General features: G+C 38.3%; 1 protein-coding gene across 1 annotated transcript in view; it reads left to right on the top strand.

Moving 5' to 3' along the window:
* The window catches only part of ptn (pleiotrophin), a 95095-nt gene that overhangs the window by 55638 nt on the left and 22278 nt on the right, over positions 1-17179 (top strand). The window contains exon 4 of the mRNA XM_041255485.1: positions 11251-11412. Coding sequence (XP_041111419.1) covers positions 11251-11412 — 162 coding nt within the window. The remainder of the gene's footprint in view (positions 1-11250; positions 11413-17179) is intronic.

The following is a 17179-nucleotide window of genomic DNA, read 5'->3' as shown; positions in this document are numbered from 1 at the left end:
ACTGGATGACATGTGGGGCATGTTGTCCGTATCTTCCTTTGTAAAAACTTGTGAAAAGTAATCATTTAATATATTTGCTATATTTTTTTCTTCATCTACGATTTTGCCATTTGTATCTCTTAAACATTTAACCTCCTCTTTGAATGTTCTCTTGCTGTTGTAATATTGGAAAAACATTTTGGAATTGGTTTTAGCCCCCTTAGCAATGTTCATTTCTATTTCTCTCTTGGCCTTTCTAACTTCCTTTTTGACTTGCGTTTGCAGTTCCGTGTACTCTTTCTGTGTACTTTCTTTTTGGTCCTTTTTTAATGCTCTGTAAAGTGCCTTTTTTCGCTGAATATTTTTTTTAATTGATCTATTAAACCATTTTGGCCATTTAGTTTTACATTTAGATTTGTCTACTTTAGGGATGTAATTGTTTTGCGCCTCTAGTACTACATTTTTGAAGAACAACCATCCTTTTTCTGTGGGTGTTTTCTCTATTTTACTCCAATCTACTTCTGTTAGTCTCTCTTTCATACCTTCATAGTTTGCTTTTCTAAAATTGTAAACCTTAGCTTTAGTCTTTACTTTTGGGGTTTTAAAAAACACTTCAAATGAGACCATGTTGTGGTCTGAGTTTGCCAGTGGTTCTCTGACCTCTGTTTTAGTTATTCTGTCTTCGTTATTTGAAAAGACTAAATCAAGGCATGCCTCCCCTCTAGTTGGTGCCTTGACAAATTGTGTTAGGAAGCAGTCATTTGTCATTTCCACCATTTCTATTTCATCGTTCGTGCTACCCATCTGGGTTTTTCCCATTTTATATGGGGGAAGTTGAAATCCCCTATTAGCATGGCTTCTCCTTTGCTACATGCATTTCTAATGTCATTGTATAACAGATTATTGTGCTCACCGTCTGAATCTGGCGGTCTATAGCATGCTTCTATTATTATTCCCTTTGAATTTTTGTCCATTATTCTGACCCATATTGATTCGGCTTTATTTTCTTTGTCCAGGTTTAACCCCTGGGCTTCAAGACTGTTTCTTATGTATCGCGCTACCCCTCCTCCTCTTCTGTCCTGCCTGTCTTTCCTATACAGTGTATACCCACAAATGTTATATTCGTCCCCACCACTTTCAGACAACCAAGTTTCGGTAACACCTATCACATCATAGTTACTTGTTAGTGCAGTAGCTTCAAGTTCTAGAATTTTGTTTCTGATACTTCTAGCATTTAGATAAATACATTTAATGGTTGTCTTACCTGAGTTGTTGTCCTTGTTTTGATGCGGTCTCCCTTCTGTTTTTTTGTTGATTTCTCCCCCCTTCCTTTCTAGTTTAAATGCTTCTGAACCTGCTCGAGGATCTTTTCTCCAAGTAGACTGGTTCCCTTGTTATTTAAGTGCAGTCCATCCCATCTATACAGATAGTCCTTGTTGTAGAATGTGGTCCAATGACCAAGATAGGTGAAGAATTCTCGTGTGCACCACATCTTCATCCATTCATTTTGATTAATTATTTCCAGCTGTCCATATGGTCCTTTGCAGGGTGCCGGCAGTATACCAGAAAATACCACAGTTTTGGTTTTCTCTTTTAATTTCCTTCCTAGCTCTCTGAATTTGTTTTGCAGGGATTTTGGTATGTCTCTTCCAATGTTGTTTGTATCGATGTGGACGACTACTACCGGGTCATCTCCTGTTCGTTCTAGGAGCCTGTCCACGTTCTTAGTGATGTGCTTGACCGAGGCTCCCGGCAGGCAACACATTGTTGTAGTAAGGGGGTCCAAACTGCGAATTGAACTTGCTGTGTTTCTCAATATGGAGTCCCCAACAATCATGACCTCCCTTCTTTTTGCTGTCTGATCACCACTGTCAATAGGGTCCTGGATGTTGTTCCTTTCGTTCTCTTGTTGTTGGTTCTGCTCATCAGGAAAGAAGCCATGTCTTGCCGAAACCAGGGCTAGAACCAGGGACTTTCAGATCTTCAGTCTAATGCTCTCCCAGCTGGGCTGTAGGATGTCCCTCAAAGTCCATATCCTTGGTGCTCATCTTGATAAATTCAAGGAGAACATGGGAGCGTACTCGGAGGAGCAAGGCAAGCTCTTCTACCAGGATATACTGGACTTTGAATGCCGTTACCAAGGACAGTATAACGAGAACATGATGGGAGACTACATTTGGGGGCTGATTTGTGAAAGTGATTTACAGTATAAGAACATAAGAACGTTTACAAACAAGAGGAAGCTATTCGGCCCATCTTGCTCGTTTGGTTGTTAGTAGCTTATTGATCCCAGAATCTCATCGAGCAGCTTCTTGAAGGATCCCAGGGTGTCAGCTTCAACAACATTACTGGGGAGTTGATTCCAGACCCTCACAATTCTCTGTGTAAAAAAGTTCCTCCTATTTTCTGTTCTGAATGCCCCTTTGTCTAATCTCCATTTGTGATCCCTGGTCCTTGTTTCTTTTTTCAGGTCAAAAAAGTCCCTTGGGTCGACATTGTCAATACCTTTTATTTATCGTAAATCTCGAAAAACTACTCACTTCTAAATCTTTTGTAGTCATTCTTGTATTATTTTAGTATAAATACATGTTAATTTTGATTCATATTTTTTCTGACTTTATGTGAACAAAAAGACACAAATTCGCCCGTTTTCTCATTGGAAATGGGTAAATTTCAAAATATCACTGTCCTGGTCACAAAAGCAAAGTTTGTGGGGAATAGTAGACATTTTCTATACTTTTGAGGCATAAGCAATTAGGAAATAACACTTACTACCCAGGAACAAAACTTGTATTACATAGTGATATAGGTGGGAGGAGTTTGTGACTTGACAGCTGTAATAATCTAATTGCACATAAAAATAAATCTTAATGCTTAATTGTTTCTGATATGTCGTAACCAATATACAGAATATCGTATTTATTTCTATTTCGGTAATATTTGTACAAAGAAAACCTATAATGTAAATGTCTGGCAATTAAAAACTTAAAATGACTCTGATGATGGTTTAAACTGGGAATGTTAAATAATAGATATTGTCAGATTATTTTAAAAGTGTTATTATAACGATTTAACACAAGTATAATACGCATAAAAATAAATCGCACGACCACGTCTTTGTAGTAGCTTAAAGTTAACTGCTATTATTAAATAAAATACAACATGATACAATAAAATGTGTTATTAATATTATAACAATGTGTTTTCGATTTCAACCACATATAACGTAGCTTTAATAAAGATCATGACAGCATTTTTAAAAGTAAAACAATTTTCCAAATTAAAGTTTACCGACAGAAAATGGAGACTGCTCAAAAAGGCAAACGCTAACTTATTTCACGGCTAACTTATTTCCTGTGACACCGGTACTATATGTAAGTTTGATTGCTTTGTTCCATTCGTTCCAAAGCAGAAACATAAGGGATACTAATGACAGGCTTTCCGTTGATTTAAACACTTCCACCTCTGTGAGTCAAATACTATGCCATGGTTTCATTTTGTAATCTGGTTCGTTATTTTACAGTGAGTCTTGCTCCCACCCCACACACACCTTTAGAAAGTCTCTGGTTCCATTGACTGCAGGCATAATGATTGTGTGAAAGTTTCACTTCCTATGACAGAGAAAGAATGAATCTTGGTTATAAATCTCCCTCCTGACTTGTGAGGGCGCTATGCATAGAGTGCCCTAAACTGGATGGTCTGACAATTCATTCCAAGAGAAAGGTGGAGTGAGGCAACGGTACACCAAGTCATCGGCCCAGATGGAAAGCAATGTGGCAACCACGGATTGGAGGAGAAACGGTTGCACCCGCTAACCAAGGGGACATGACTGACAGTAGAAAAGGGGACATGGCTAGGTGATCTGTTCCTTTTGTAATAGTTAAGAGCAATCCGAGACAGGAGAACTGTAAACTTACCATGAGTGTTTTGTTTGTTTGTCGTGTCTAATTATGCCTGTTTGTTCTTGTTAGACGGCTAACATAATCCGAAGCTGTTGCTTAAGGCCAGCAACAGGGGCTTTAGTTATGATGTGCTGTTCTTTATCAGACAGTAAACTAAGCTTCAAGTGTGCAGTAAAGTACATGGTCCTAACAAAATCATTTAATCTCTGGACTCTCTGCTCAATAGAGATCATTGCTAAACCATTCAGTCTTTCCTGGGACATGTTTGACCGCAAGTACATTTTAATCAGCTTCAAGGAGGAGAAACTCCTCTCACCTGAGGCGACAATGACGGGCAAAGGCAAGAGTAAACACAGGGCAATGCTGAAATTGACATACAGCTCCAACAGATTCTCCTTGTAGATGTAATCCAGCATTTCTGCTAGAGAAGAAATGTGACCTGGAAAAACAATGACAGCTGCCCTCACTTCAAGGACCAAGTCCTGGCTGTCAATGACGCTAGGGTCCGCTCCAGGTTCCTGCATGACTCCTCCAGTGTGTCTCCCTGAATGGCTTTCTTCATGTTATCTGCTGAATATAAAAATTGGTCCACTTCTGTGAACCGCTCACTGACACTATTCAGTGCTATGTCAACTAGGGGAAGGAAAAAATCTTGCTTAAAGCGCTGTTCTGGTGTGAAATGAGTTTCCTCTGTGCTCATAGAGGAAATGGCGAGTTGTTCTTCTCTGTCTCTCCACTGGGAATGTCATGTCTATCTGCATTTTCTCAGCTATTTCTCTTACATCTATCTGGACTGAGACAAGTCCACCATCCCTGCATTCCTGGAGAAACTGTTTAACACAGGAGTCTCGAACTCAATTTTACCAAGGGCCATATCTTAATTTAACGTTTGTTTTGCGGGCCACAAAATGCACATCTTTAGCATATACACATGCATTTTAATAAATGATATTGAAAATGCATATTTATATTCATATACATACACATGTATTTTATATATGACTTTTTAATTTAAAACACATGCTATCTGTCTAATCTGCCTTTACTGCCACATCACTTTCACTCTTTGCCTTTTTAAACATGTTCTGCTGTAGATCAAGGGTTCTTTTTAATTCGGCCAGCTTTTCTTGCCTTTGCTTTCCTTCAAACTCGCCATACTTTGTTTCGATTCATAGTGCCGCCTTAAATTGAATTATTTCATCACCGCAACACTTCCCTTACTTTCCTGTTGAGTTTTCGATTCTTTTATCTTTCGTTTTTGAGCTCCACTAGGATGCATGCGCTTCGTTTTGCTAGCTTTCACTGACTGAAGCTGGCCTAGTTGCGGTAGTTCAAATGCATGACACGCGCTGAATGAAATACCGTTTGTAAATAGAGAGACGTGCAGACTGGGTGTGCGTGTGCTCTAATCTAACACTGCTACTAGGCAGCAGGGGGACCCCTAGACTCGCGGGGCCCCACTCAATGGCGTGGTTTGCGTGTTGGGAAACCATGCCCCTGTATGTATGTATATATGTATGTGTGAGTGTGTGTGTGTGTGTTTATAATATATATATATATATATATATATATATATATATATATATATATACAGTGGCTTGCAAAAGTATTCAGACCCCTGACCAATTCTCTCATATTACTGAATGGTACATTGAAATTTCATTCTGTTCGATATTTTATTTTAAAACACTTAAACTCAAAATCAATTATTGTAAGGTGACATTGGTTTTATGTTGGGAAATATTTTTAAGAAAAATAAAAAACTGAAATATCTAACAGTGCATATAAAATAAACAGCATGTGTGAAAATAAATTGGACCTGACGCGCCTGACAAGCGCTGAATAAATGGACTGCAAAGGCTTAAGTATAGAAGACTAGCTAAATTAGTAAACCTGATTATAAAGAAGTGAACTGATTAAATATGGATGGGAATTAGACCACATTAAATCTAAATCTTTACAAGAAAGAGAATGGAGAATTAGTATGCAAAGAAGGGCATTAACGTTGAATATTTATCTCAGATGATCTTAATCTATTTACCTTCTAACCAGTATCCAGTATCAGAATAATTGCAAACATCATGCAACAGTAAGAAAGCTATTCAAATTACTGTAGTGAAGCATATCCTAAAAGGGAAATGTTCTAACTGGAACCACCTTTGATAATCTGGGAAAGCCTGGACAAAATAAACCCAGGAAGAGATAGAATAAATTACAGTAGCTAAGGAATAGAGCGAAGAACCAAGAAAACAGCTATGTTAAACAGGTACTTAAAAACAAACAAATCTGGACATTCAGTCTAATACTACAAGGGGAACGGCTGAACAGCAGTGGTTACAGTATTCAGAATTTTCTAATAGTCATAATAGACATAATTTAAGTTGACTAATCTGACTCCATTTAAATGTACAAAGACTAATTAACCCAAGTGCACAACAAAAAAAGAACTACATAAATGAACATTATACGCAAATAAACATAATTATATTGATTTCAAGTAAAAGAATAATACATTAACGAAAGACATAATTAAATCACAATAACTAGGTACACAATCTTGAAGACAGATTAATTGTTCTTGCCCAGCAACTTAACCCTCAATACAATAGGACATAAAATGCATCAATCAAGTCCCAACAATTTAGCAGCAATCAAGCATTTGACTAGATTAGAATAGCAGCAAATGGTAATTTAAGCACCCACTTATACCATAACTTTACAAACTATGAAGACGGCCGTGGCTAATGTGGGTATTTTTGTGCGTTTTGGTGGTGGTTGGCAGGGATGGTGGTAGAGTGGCTGGATGTCTATGGTGGTCAGGAGGCAGAAAGTGCCTCCCTGCCCACTACCATAAAAACACACAGAAACACCACAATATTTACACGCAGAGCCCTGCCCTGCCACAAGCGCTTTAGCAATAACTATTAATTTAAGCACCCCATTATATCAGTATTTTACAAACCATGAATGGCTTTAGCAGTAACTATTAGTTAAAGAACCCCATTATATCAGTACTGTACAAACTATTAATGGCATTAGCAGTAAATATTAGTTTAAGAGCAGGTGTTAAAACGTCATGCTGATATTGGACTCAGCTCTCAACAAGATAAGCACCAACTAACTTAGTGTAAACTAATGTGATCAATCTGTGTTTAATGATGTAGATATCCTTCTGCCTGGTGTTGATGGCTGAAGTGTAATGCTGACTCTTGGGATCAGCCTATTTTGCCTCCCCGGCACATCAGCACACACAACGGCTGACATGCTGGCTCCAAGGACCAACCACTGTGCGGCCTCCCTAGCGCATCTGCATGACAACCATCTGGGCTAAGCTGACTAGGGTACTTCTCTGGGGTCTTCAAGTGGGCACCTTCCATTCTTGGTGTTTCATCAACTAGCCCATAATACATTAAGAGGGCTTGACAGTGATTCTGGAGTCTCAGCATCACCCCTCTACATCCCCCATTCAGCTAAGCCCAGCTTATGTCACAGGTGCAGTGACCAGGGGTAACTGTAGTAAACCTGCTTTTAGAATTTGTAAGAACCACGCCACATTGGGTTTGGCAAGGACAAGGACCTTGATGACCGGTAGATAATTTCCCCTATGAAAGTGCTTTTTATCCCCGGGTTCCAATATACACACACACTGGAAGCTTGGATAGGTAAAACCAATTTTTATTGTTTCTCAACAGGGTTAAAGTAGAATACCAAAAACTACACAACAAGTTTAAAAAACAAGAGACAGGGAATGCCACAAGAAATAAAAACCACACCAGGCAATACCCTCCTGTTGGTAGTTCTCTAAAAAATAAAAAAGGAAAGGTTACTGTCTAAAATGGTGTATAAGCCAAAAAGGAGGAATCAGTCTCTGATAGCTCCAGGGAGTCCCAAGAGACCCCTCTCAAATAAAGGATAAGCCAAAAAGAAGAAATCAGTCTTTGATAGCTCCAGGCAGTCCCAAGAGACCCCTCTCCCCAACGTCCGCTTCCCTAGCAGCCCAAACCTGCTGCGGACCTCACCATGCCCTCCGCCCAGACCTTCAGCTGGCCAACACCTTCGATGAACCTGGAAAGGAGTGGGGCAAAGAAAATGGCTGTCAGGAAATGTACACTCGGGTAAGTAGAATTACCACCCCTACCCAGGGATTCTGGTTTCTTCCTCTTAGCCTATCTTTAAACTCCATGTGTCTCCTTTCTATCTCGTCGCCGTTCCTGGAACTCCGACATGGCACACTGGAGACCAGCGTTGGACCTCGATCCTCCATGCTAACTAATAAGTATCTCCGGACCTGGATGCTGGACCTCGAACCTTGGGACAAAGGTAAGTAGAACGCTAGCGTGTCCTGGCAGGACTACAAAGAGATCACTAAGCATAGATAAGTACAAGGTACAAAAATATTAAAAGTTAGAGCAGTTCTGGAAATGATTTAAGTGCAAATTAAATAATGTTATCTCTTCTCGCCCTCAGACCCTTGGGGAATGGATTGTCCAAGGAGTGCCAACCAGACACAGCAAGGCAGTTACCTAAAATAAAAATCAATTTGTTTGTAAACCAAAAATGTCTTCAGTGTCAATAATTCTCTGCAGCAACCTGTAAGCGCAAAAAAGGTAGCTCAAACACAGTCCAACAGTGGCAGAAAACAGAAGAAACAAAAAACATAAAATCCAAAGAAACAAAAATCCATACAAAAATATCCCAACTAAGTCCCACTGCAACAGTCCCAAATGGAAAAAAAAAAAAAAAACTCCAAACCTGTTCCTTTGTTCTTGCAGTCAACTTTAGACTGTTCCCAAGAGCAGTTCTCTCTGCTGCTGTTCCTTTCCAATACTGCTGTCTCCTTGCTATTCTTCCAGACGCATTGTGCTTCTTCCCAAAACACTTCTCTGGCCTCTGGTCCCTGTTCCTCCCTTTTATTAATCAGCCCATGACTATCATTGGCTGGACTGGCAGGTAAGACGGGACTTCCTATTGACTGTGGGGAAAATGCTTAACACAAACGTTAGTCACAATGCACAAAAGAATTAGCAGCAGTTTAAAAAAAAAGATTCACTAATAAAATACAACAAAAACACAGGCAGTTTAAAAAAAAGTCACTTGTGACACTTACCTTCATTTATATAAACAATGCTTTCTTTATGCTATGCTTGAGGTACCCAACCAGAATTGATGTCTCTGAGAGACCGGGTTGTGGAGTGTGCCACAAATCCTCAACAACCCACCTCCACTGGGTAAACTTGGACTCTCCATCCTCGCTGTTCTGCTTCAGCAGTGAGTCGAGCATACTGGGGTTTCTTCCTTTAAAACGCCTAATTCACAGCATCCTCCCATGGAACTGTTAACTCTACCAGGTGAACAAGGCGTTGCACTCCAGAAGTCAAGCATTCTCCTCCCACTACCCATTTTGACGCCCTAATAATTACTTCCATTGCCATAGTAAAAGCCAGTGGAGAAATGGTATATGGTACTGACATTATTCACATTTCTAGACATTGCCATGTAGTGCTGAATTCTGAAGTTGAAAAACAAAATTGCAAATCTCCAAAGTAGTCTTTCACTAAGTTTGTTAATGTCCTCGGTACACTGAAAAAAAACAAATGTGGCGCAAAGAAGCTCATGTGGTACTGAGCCGAATGCATTAGTTAAATCCAGGAATGTCACATGGAGCTCCTCCCTCTCCTTTTTAGCTGTTTGAATTTGCTGCCAGATCACACTTGTACAATTAAACATTGCACAACTGGGCTGTGACCATGACCATCTTACCATTTACATACAGCATTCATTTAAAAATCACAAACTTAGAACTGGTAAAATAAAATACATAAAGGACTACCAATAAAACTAGTTTGTTTAGTTCCATTTCATTCTTATTATATGATTATACGATTGTATAATTATTTCAAGTACCACCAGTTTTGTTTTAACACATTCTAAATTCCTGTCTATTATTCATAAAGCCAGGTATTTCAGAGCGATTAGTTGCGCAACCAACTTGCTCTTGAAATTGCACAACTTAATCGCCTGCAACTGTTTTGTCTACCTGGGTTACTAGTTGAGCAACAAGTCTCCCACATTTAGAACTGTGTGTAGTGTTGGTTATTTCCTTCAGCTGTCATTATCTTTATTAAATTATGGCTTCACTAATTACCCATGAAGGACTGGCTGTTATAGTCATCTCATCTGTACTGTTTAAAATGCAATATTAAAGGCAGAAGCGAAGCCACGTAAATGCTGGACAAGGCCTTGTCTGAGGACGCAGGTGTTATCTTTTTAAATAGTTGACATATTTTTAAATGTACCTCCTCTTTACCCCAGGTAAGTAAACAACAGTAACAACCAATCATATTTTGCAGCCGTGCCCATGATGAAAAACATCACTACAAATCGCTCAGCAGATGGCTTGAGAGCTTGTCTCTACAGTAAGCAACCAGTTGCGCAACTGCTTACAACTGTTTGCAGAAAAGTCCACATATAAGCGATTCTGTTGCACCAACCAAGTTGCACAACTAATTGCACAGGTGTGGACCTGGCTTTAGTTAAAATGCGAACCCCATACAAAGCAGAATAATCAAATTTGCTTTAAAACATATAGTTTGTGCAGCATTACACTTTCAACCCATTTCCTTAACCCAAGACCTTTATAACTTAGAAATTATATTATAATAGTTACAGACAATATCTCTTTGCTCACGTAACAATGTCCAGTAGTATAATACTGAATGAGCTTTCTCACCATCGGCGACACACAAAGTCTGCAACCTGTTAGATTTACAAAAAACAAAACCAAAGTTAAAAAGATAAAAGACCAACGGTAGAGCGATATTTCACACAAACACACTACATGAACCACAATAGACAGACACAAAGCACAGACATGGTTTATTTTGTTTTAAGCTGCAAACAGAAGTTGATTCAATCAACACTTCCGATGCCATCTTGCTCCCGCTCTGACGACAGCTGTCAATCACTAGAAATCGACTCTACACTCTGAAATTCAGCAGGATCATCCACACGGATGCAGCGGTAGGAACACAAAACAAATTAAATATTCACACACACAATTTAGGCCATGATCAAACGAATAAATAGTGAATAAACAAAATAAACAATCATAACACATAATAAATCATAATAACAATGTAAGTGATACTAAATGACAAACAATATTGTGAACCTGCAAATAAAAACACATTAAAGTAACACCGTATTACAGTAACTACATTGTAAGAACCCAGGCCTCCAGAGCTGAAGGGCACGAGTGGCTAGTCAATTACTGTGCCATCAGACCTCCATTTGTTTCTAGTTTTTTCCTATTTAGCTGCTGAAGACTGAATGTCAGTGTAAATGAGTTTCAAACGCTTCCTCCCTGCAGGTGAATGCAAGTATGACTTCCAGGCTTGGGGGGAGTGTGACCTGTCCACTGGCAAAAAGGCCCGCACTGGAACCCTGAAGAGAGCCCTGCTGGACGCTACCTGCCCTGAAACTGTCAGTGTGACCAAGCCCTGTGGAAAAACTGGCAAGACGAAACCACAAGGTGAGCCTAAACTCCAGAGAGGTATCTCGGTAGGTCGTGCTAGATTGAAGTAACCCAGCTGTGAATGCTGCCTACAGACAACACAAGTGTCTGGCCACTTTGTTAGGACTACCTAATATTGGGTTTGGCCACCATTTGAACCGGTCATGGATATAGTCTCAACAAGGTGTTGGAAGGAGTTCCTTTAACTTAACTGCTGCAGTACTGTTTTAATGCTTGTGTGAAAATGCACACAACCATCATAATATTGTGTCAACACACTATCTATAAGCAATATGTGTGGTTTAAGTCAGTAATGTAAATACTGCTTGGAAACTCAATCTTTTTTCACCCGTGAAATTAGCAAATGCAACTGATTCATCACAAACACGTGACATTTTCATAGGGCTACTGCAGTGCATACTGGGGCATGTATTGACCAGGATTATAGTCTCATAACTCAATGCATTTCTAATGAAAGAAGTAAAGTGAAAAGTATCTGCACACCCCTAATGAACAGTAGACTGTGGTAAACAACAGAATGCAGGTCATTTGCTGTATGATCTCAGGCAAACATGATTTCTCAGTACACAAAGTCACTATGCAAGTCAGATTTATTAAATAGTTCATGGGGATGATTTCAAGAAATTTCTATCTGTCCCACTGTTATCCAAGCAAAGCGATCCTATCTACTATTATACCAGTATTGCAGACAATCTCATAGAAACAGTCCCCTGGTCAGGACTGTTTTATACTTTTGAATATTTTGTCTTGAAACTCTAAGAATAGATTTTTTGGATATTAGACTAATGTGTTTGGTGTTTACTATATGACACAGAAAAATTGGTAAGCTGACCAAATGCAAAAAACCATTAATAGAAAAATCAACATCAGAATCAATCTTCAAATCAAAAACCCTGCAGCAAAATAATGATATACTCCAGCAGCAGCCAGGGAGGTTGACAAATGGAAGTCAAAGTAAGACAAATGCTATGCTTATGCCTTTTTCAGTGTTACGAGTTCAGCTGTTTGTACATTAGGAAGGGTATTAAAGTCCACCTCTTTTAGAATACATTTTAAATGTAGCTGACTGATAAAATGTCATATATGCCTCTTTATGAAAAGGTTAGAAGTTGGAGAAAAGTTAGGAACATAAAAATAGCAGAATAGAATATTAGTGGTACTGGTAACCGTAGTAATACATACAATATATATGTTGTGATGGTATTTCATTTTGTAACAGGACAGAGGCTGGGTGTAAACCAGTGACCACGCACACCACAAGCAAGTGTTTTAACTCTTATGCAAGAAAATTAGTCTCTTCTGCAATCATGGTTATAGAGCTTTTAACCTCATCCCATCTCAATGACAGGGGACAGAATCCATAACACTTCCTGTTATGATTGTCAAACTGTTTTTATTATACAAACAAGTTTATGCATATGGATGTTAAAACATTTTGGAGTATATTTTCAACATATTAATCCAATCTTTCATTATTTTAAGAGATTATGGACCCTATTGTCCAATGTGTTGTAATGAGGCATGACTTAACTAATTTTATAAAGTCAAAATTATACAGTAATCACACTTTACATTTTCCTTTTGTTCTTAAATACATTGAATAGGCCTTAAAGTACACAATGCTAATAAACTAATTCCAATAAATCTTACTTAAAATATATTGCCATTACTTTGTAGATCCCAAAATTTCCTATATAAAAGATATTCAAATTATGTTAAATGTGTATTTGTTTTTAATGGTAATATTTTATTACCATTTGTTAACAAAAAATGAGGTCAGCGTCTTTTGCACTCTTTTCCATGTTGCACTTCCCACTGAAGGAATGAGTTGCTTCTGGGAATTGGAATTCTTGTTAAAAAAAAAAACTCTTCCTGAGCTTTATATTTTTTGTATATTTCTCTTTTGGCAATGACTTGCTTTTGAGTACCAATCGATACTTTTCTTGTGAGTGACGACTTGTCAGTGACCACCAATCGACACTTTTCTTTCAGTAGTGACTTATTTCTTTCATGTGACTTTACTGGAAATACAGCATTGAAGTATCTGCAAGGGGTGTTGGATAAATACTCTTCACTAACAGTTTCAAACAAACTACCATTACAAAATCGAATTCAACTTTACTAGAATGTGTGTGAAAAATGTGAGCTCTAAGTATGATGGCAATACATATTAGGTAAGATTTACAGGAATTGATTTTTTAGCACAGCTCTGAAAGAAATAAATTCTATAGCAAATGTGTATTTAGATTTTGAAACATTTGGTACTGCACTGGGTTTAAGAAAGCTCTCAGTGCTTGTTTTATCTTCCAAGTCTGTTGCTGCTTTACTTCCTTGTTCATTTCATCTCGCAGTGACTGGGGTCAAAACACCTTGCTGGCCGCAAAGCATGTCAGTCATTAGGGGAAGCAACTGGTTGGTTACTGGCACAATTTCACACTACAGGGAAACTGACCCTCGATGACCCAAGCAGCTTGCAAACAGATATTTCTTAACCTAGTGTACTACCAGTTATCATGATTTAAAATGAAAATGTGTTTCAAAACTGTATATTTGAGACATATACAGTGAATAGATCTGCATGGTGGGGAAAATGTAATAAGGGGTCATGGAAAATAAAGGTACTTTATGTCTGTTTTGAGTAGTGCTATAGTCAGTGTTGGGGAATTACGCATTACTATAATCTGATTACATTTTCTGTAACTTGTAACTGCAATGGTAGTGAAATGTGGTAATGAAACACAGTTAGATTGTATTACTTTTTTTTAAAAAAAGGACTATAGCTAATGCAAAACATGGCAAGTGCAATATCAAACCCTATGTCGCACACTTTTTATATAATCTTTTTTTTTTTAAACAAATATTTTTTATTTGTTTTCCAGAAAATATAGTAACATGTGAATATGAACAAATGAACACAAACGAACAGTGGGAGCTCTAAAACACACAAGGCAATGCAGTGACAGGAATACAAAACTAACTAGCAATCCAAAATAACAATAATTACACATTGTATGTATGCATACACAAATAAAGGGAAAGAGGAGGGCCTAATTAAGAAAATTTCTGAGATAAGAAAACACGTCTGACCATGTCGTTACAGTTTTTGCACTGGCATGGTATACTCTATCAGTACTTCTCTCCACAAGCACAATATCTGTAAATGAAAACAACCAAGTGCGATTTAAGGGTATCTCAGTCTCCATCCAACCTCGTAAGATTGACTTTTTAGCTGCTGTTAGGCCTGCCAAAAAAAGTCTAAGTTTCTGAAGGTTGAAGTTAATTTGGGAGTCATCACAGAGAAGGAGCAGTCGGGGAACCAGTGACACTTTCACTCCAGTCACATCAGAAAGCACATTAGCAACGTATTTCCAGAACATTGAATTTCAGGACATTCCAAGAACATATGTAAATATGTACCAGTTACACACTGAGTACATTTATGACAGAGAGGGTCTGGAGCAATCTGCATCTGATATCGCCGGTATGGTGTTGCATATATTCTGTGCACTAATTTAAAGTGAATTAACTGATGTATTAGATTTTTTGAGGACGAAAAGACATTGTCCCATACAACCTCCCAGTCAGGGCTGCCGCCCAATTTATCCAGCTCTCTGTCCCATGTAGTGGTAACTGGAAGGGGGCTAGTACTGGACGAAAGAAAAAAGTTATATAAAGAGGATACTAAGCCTCTTGTAGTGACTGTTGAGGCAAGTATATCGGGGTGAGAGCCTATGAAACTTTGGGGAATTGCCAAGAAATTTGAACTTACTTCCAGATATCTAATAAGTTTGCAATAATTGGGCCCATTCAAAGAGAGGTAGTCCTGCCCTTAGGAGCTAAAAATAAAAGATCCTGAAGTCTGATTGGCTTAACTAAGGATTCCTCAATTGGTTGCCATGAAACTGACGCGCCTGAATGCAGCCATGTTTTAAAATACCCTTAATTGAAAAGCCCAGTACTAAGATTTAAAATTGGGTACAGCCAGGCCGTCCGATGTTTTATAGTGTTGTAAAGTAGTCAACCCAACTCTTGGCCGCCTAGCCTTCCAAATAAAACCTGTTATAATTATACTGATTTGTTCCAAGTACTTTTGTGGGAGTGAAATAGAGATCATTGAGAATACGAAACTGATATGAGGGAGTATATTCATTTTTTATAATAGAGATCCTACCTTGTAATGTAACCTGTAATGGAGACCATCTATTCAAAGCTGCTTTAATTTTATTTAGAACTTCAAGCATATTTTCTTAACAGATCTGCTGGAAATTAGGAGATATCTTAATGCCTAAGTATGTAAAACCTGTGACCTGTGGCCGAATAGGGATATGAGGGGAGAGAAAGGGTATTTGTAGCGATAAGCTTTAAAGGCATATCATTAGATCTGGACCAATTTATGTTATATCCAGAGAGTATACCAAAATTATTAAATACATTTAACGTATCGAGGACTGAATTGAAAATATCGGATAGAAACAAAAGTATGTCATCAGCATAGAGTGATATATGATGCTTGGAGCCATGTATAGTGATGGGAGCTATATTTGTACTTTGTCTAATAGCTTGTTCCAGCGGATCTAAGGAAAGGACAAATAATAATGGTGACAATGGACAGCCCTGTCGAGTGCCTCTGCCAAGCACAAACTGGGGGGATAGCATTGATCCGGTCTGCATGCATGAGTAGGGTTGCTGTATAAGGTGCGGATCATATTTATAAAGGAATGGCCACAGCCAAATTGTTCTAAAACTTCCCAGAGGTAATTCCATTCTAGGCGATCAAATGCCTTCTCAGTGTCCAGAGAGAATATAGCACAAGAGGCAACTTGATGCAGAGCTTGGTCTAAAATATGAAAGCGACGCTGCATGTTGCCTGAAGCAAAACGGCCTATCAAAAAAAAAAAAAACTGTCTGATCATGATGTATTAGGTTACCTATGCATTTCTCCAACCGCCTAGAGAGCCTTTGCAAATAATTTTAGGTCTGAGTTTAAAAGTGAAAGGGACCTGTAACTAAAGGGTCTTTATCTTTTTTAACAAGCAACAAAATCAATGCCAATTTCTGATCTCTATCGAAGGAGACATTTTGCAGTGAAAAATGTATGGAATTGAGTATTAATCATCCAACTTGATCCCATACTGCCAGCAATAGCGCAGAAGGAATTTTGCTTCTGCATAGTTCGAGCTGCTGCCTCCAACTCTTGCAAAGTTAAAGGAGTATCCAGAGCTCAGCCTGTTCAACAGTTAAATGAGGCAATTCCTATGGATCTAAAAATTCCTCAATTTTAGCCAAGTCTGCACTAGCTTAACAGGTGTAAAGCTGAAAAATAGCTCCATGTGATATGTGAGATTTAATAAAAAAAAAAAAAAAAAAAACAGGGTCAACACAGCAGTTCGAGCCTATATTAAAACATTTTAGACAGCAAGAAGTAAACAAACTAGATTATGCATGCATATGCTCTCTATGGAAGGCCATCTCGGTCAAAAAAGCATTGTGCAGCTTTAGAGAGAGTCAGAATCTCATGGGACTGAAAAAAAGCAAGTATATCATTGTATACATTATATATTTTTGTTTAGACTTTGTTATGTGGAATGTAATAAACAACAACCAAAACAGTGAGGTTTTTTTTCCTCTTCGTTTTACAACGCCATCGCCACGTTTGTTTTATTTGAAGTGTTTAAAGTTACATTTCAGTTTTTGTTTGCTTGTTCAGAAAGGCACAAGTAAACCTCATGTTATTACTTTATAAAAACATGGCTATGCCCACAGT

This window comes from Polyodon spathula, chromosome 7 (genome assembly GCF_017654505.1).
Source record: "Polyodon spathula isolate WHYD16114869_AA chromosome 7, ASM1765450v1, whole genome shotgun sequence".
Classification (NCBI taxonomy): Eukaryota; Metazoa; Chordata; class Actinopteri; order Acipenseriformes; family Polyodontidae; genus Polyodon; species Polyodon spathula.
Note: the sequence above shows the minus strand (reverse complement) of the source record. Positions and strands in the feature narration are given on the sequence as shown.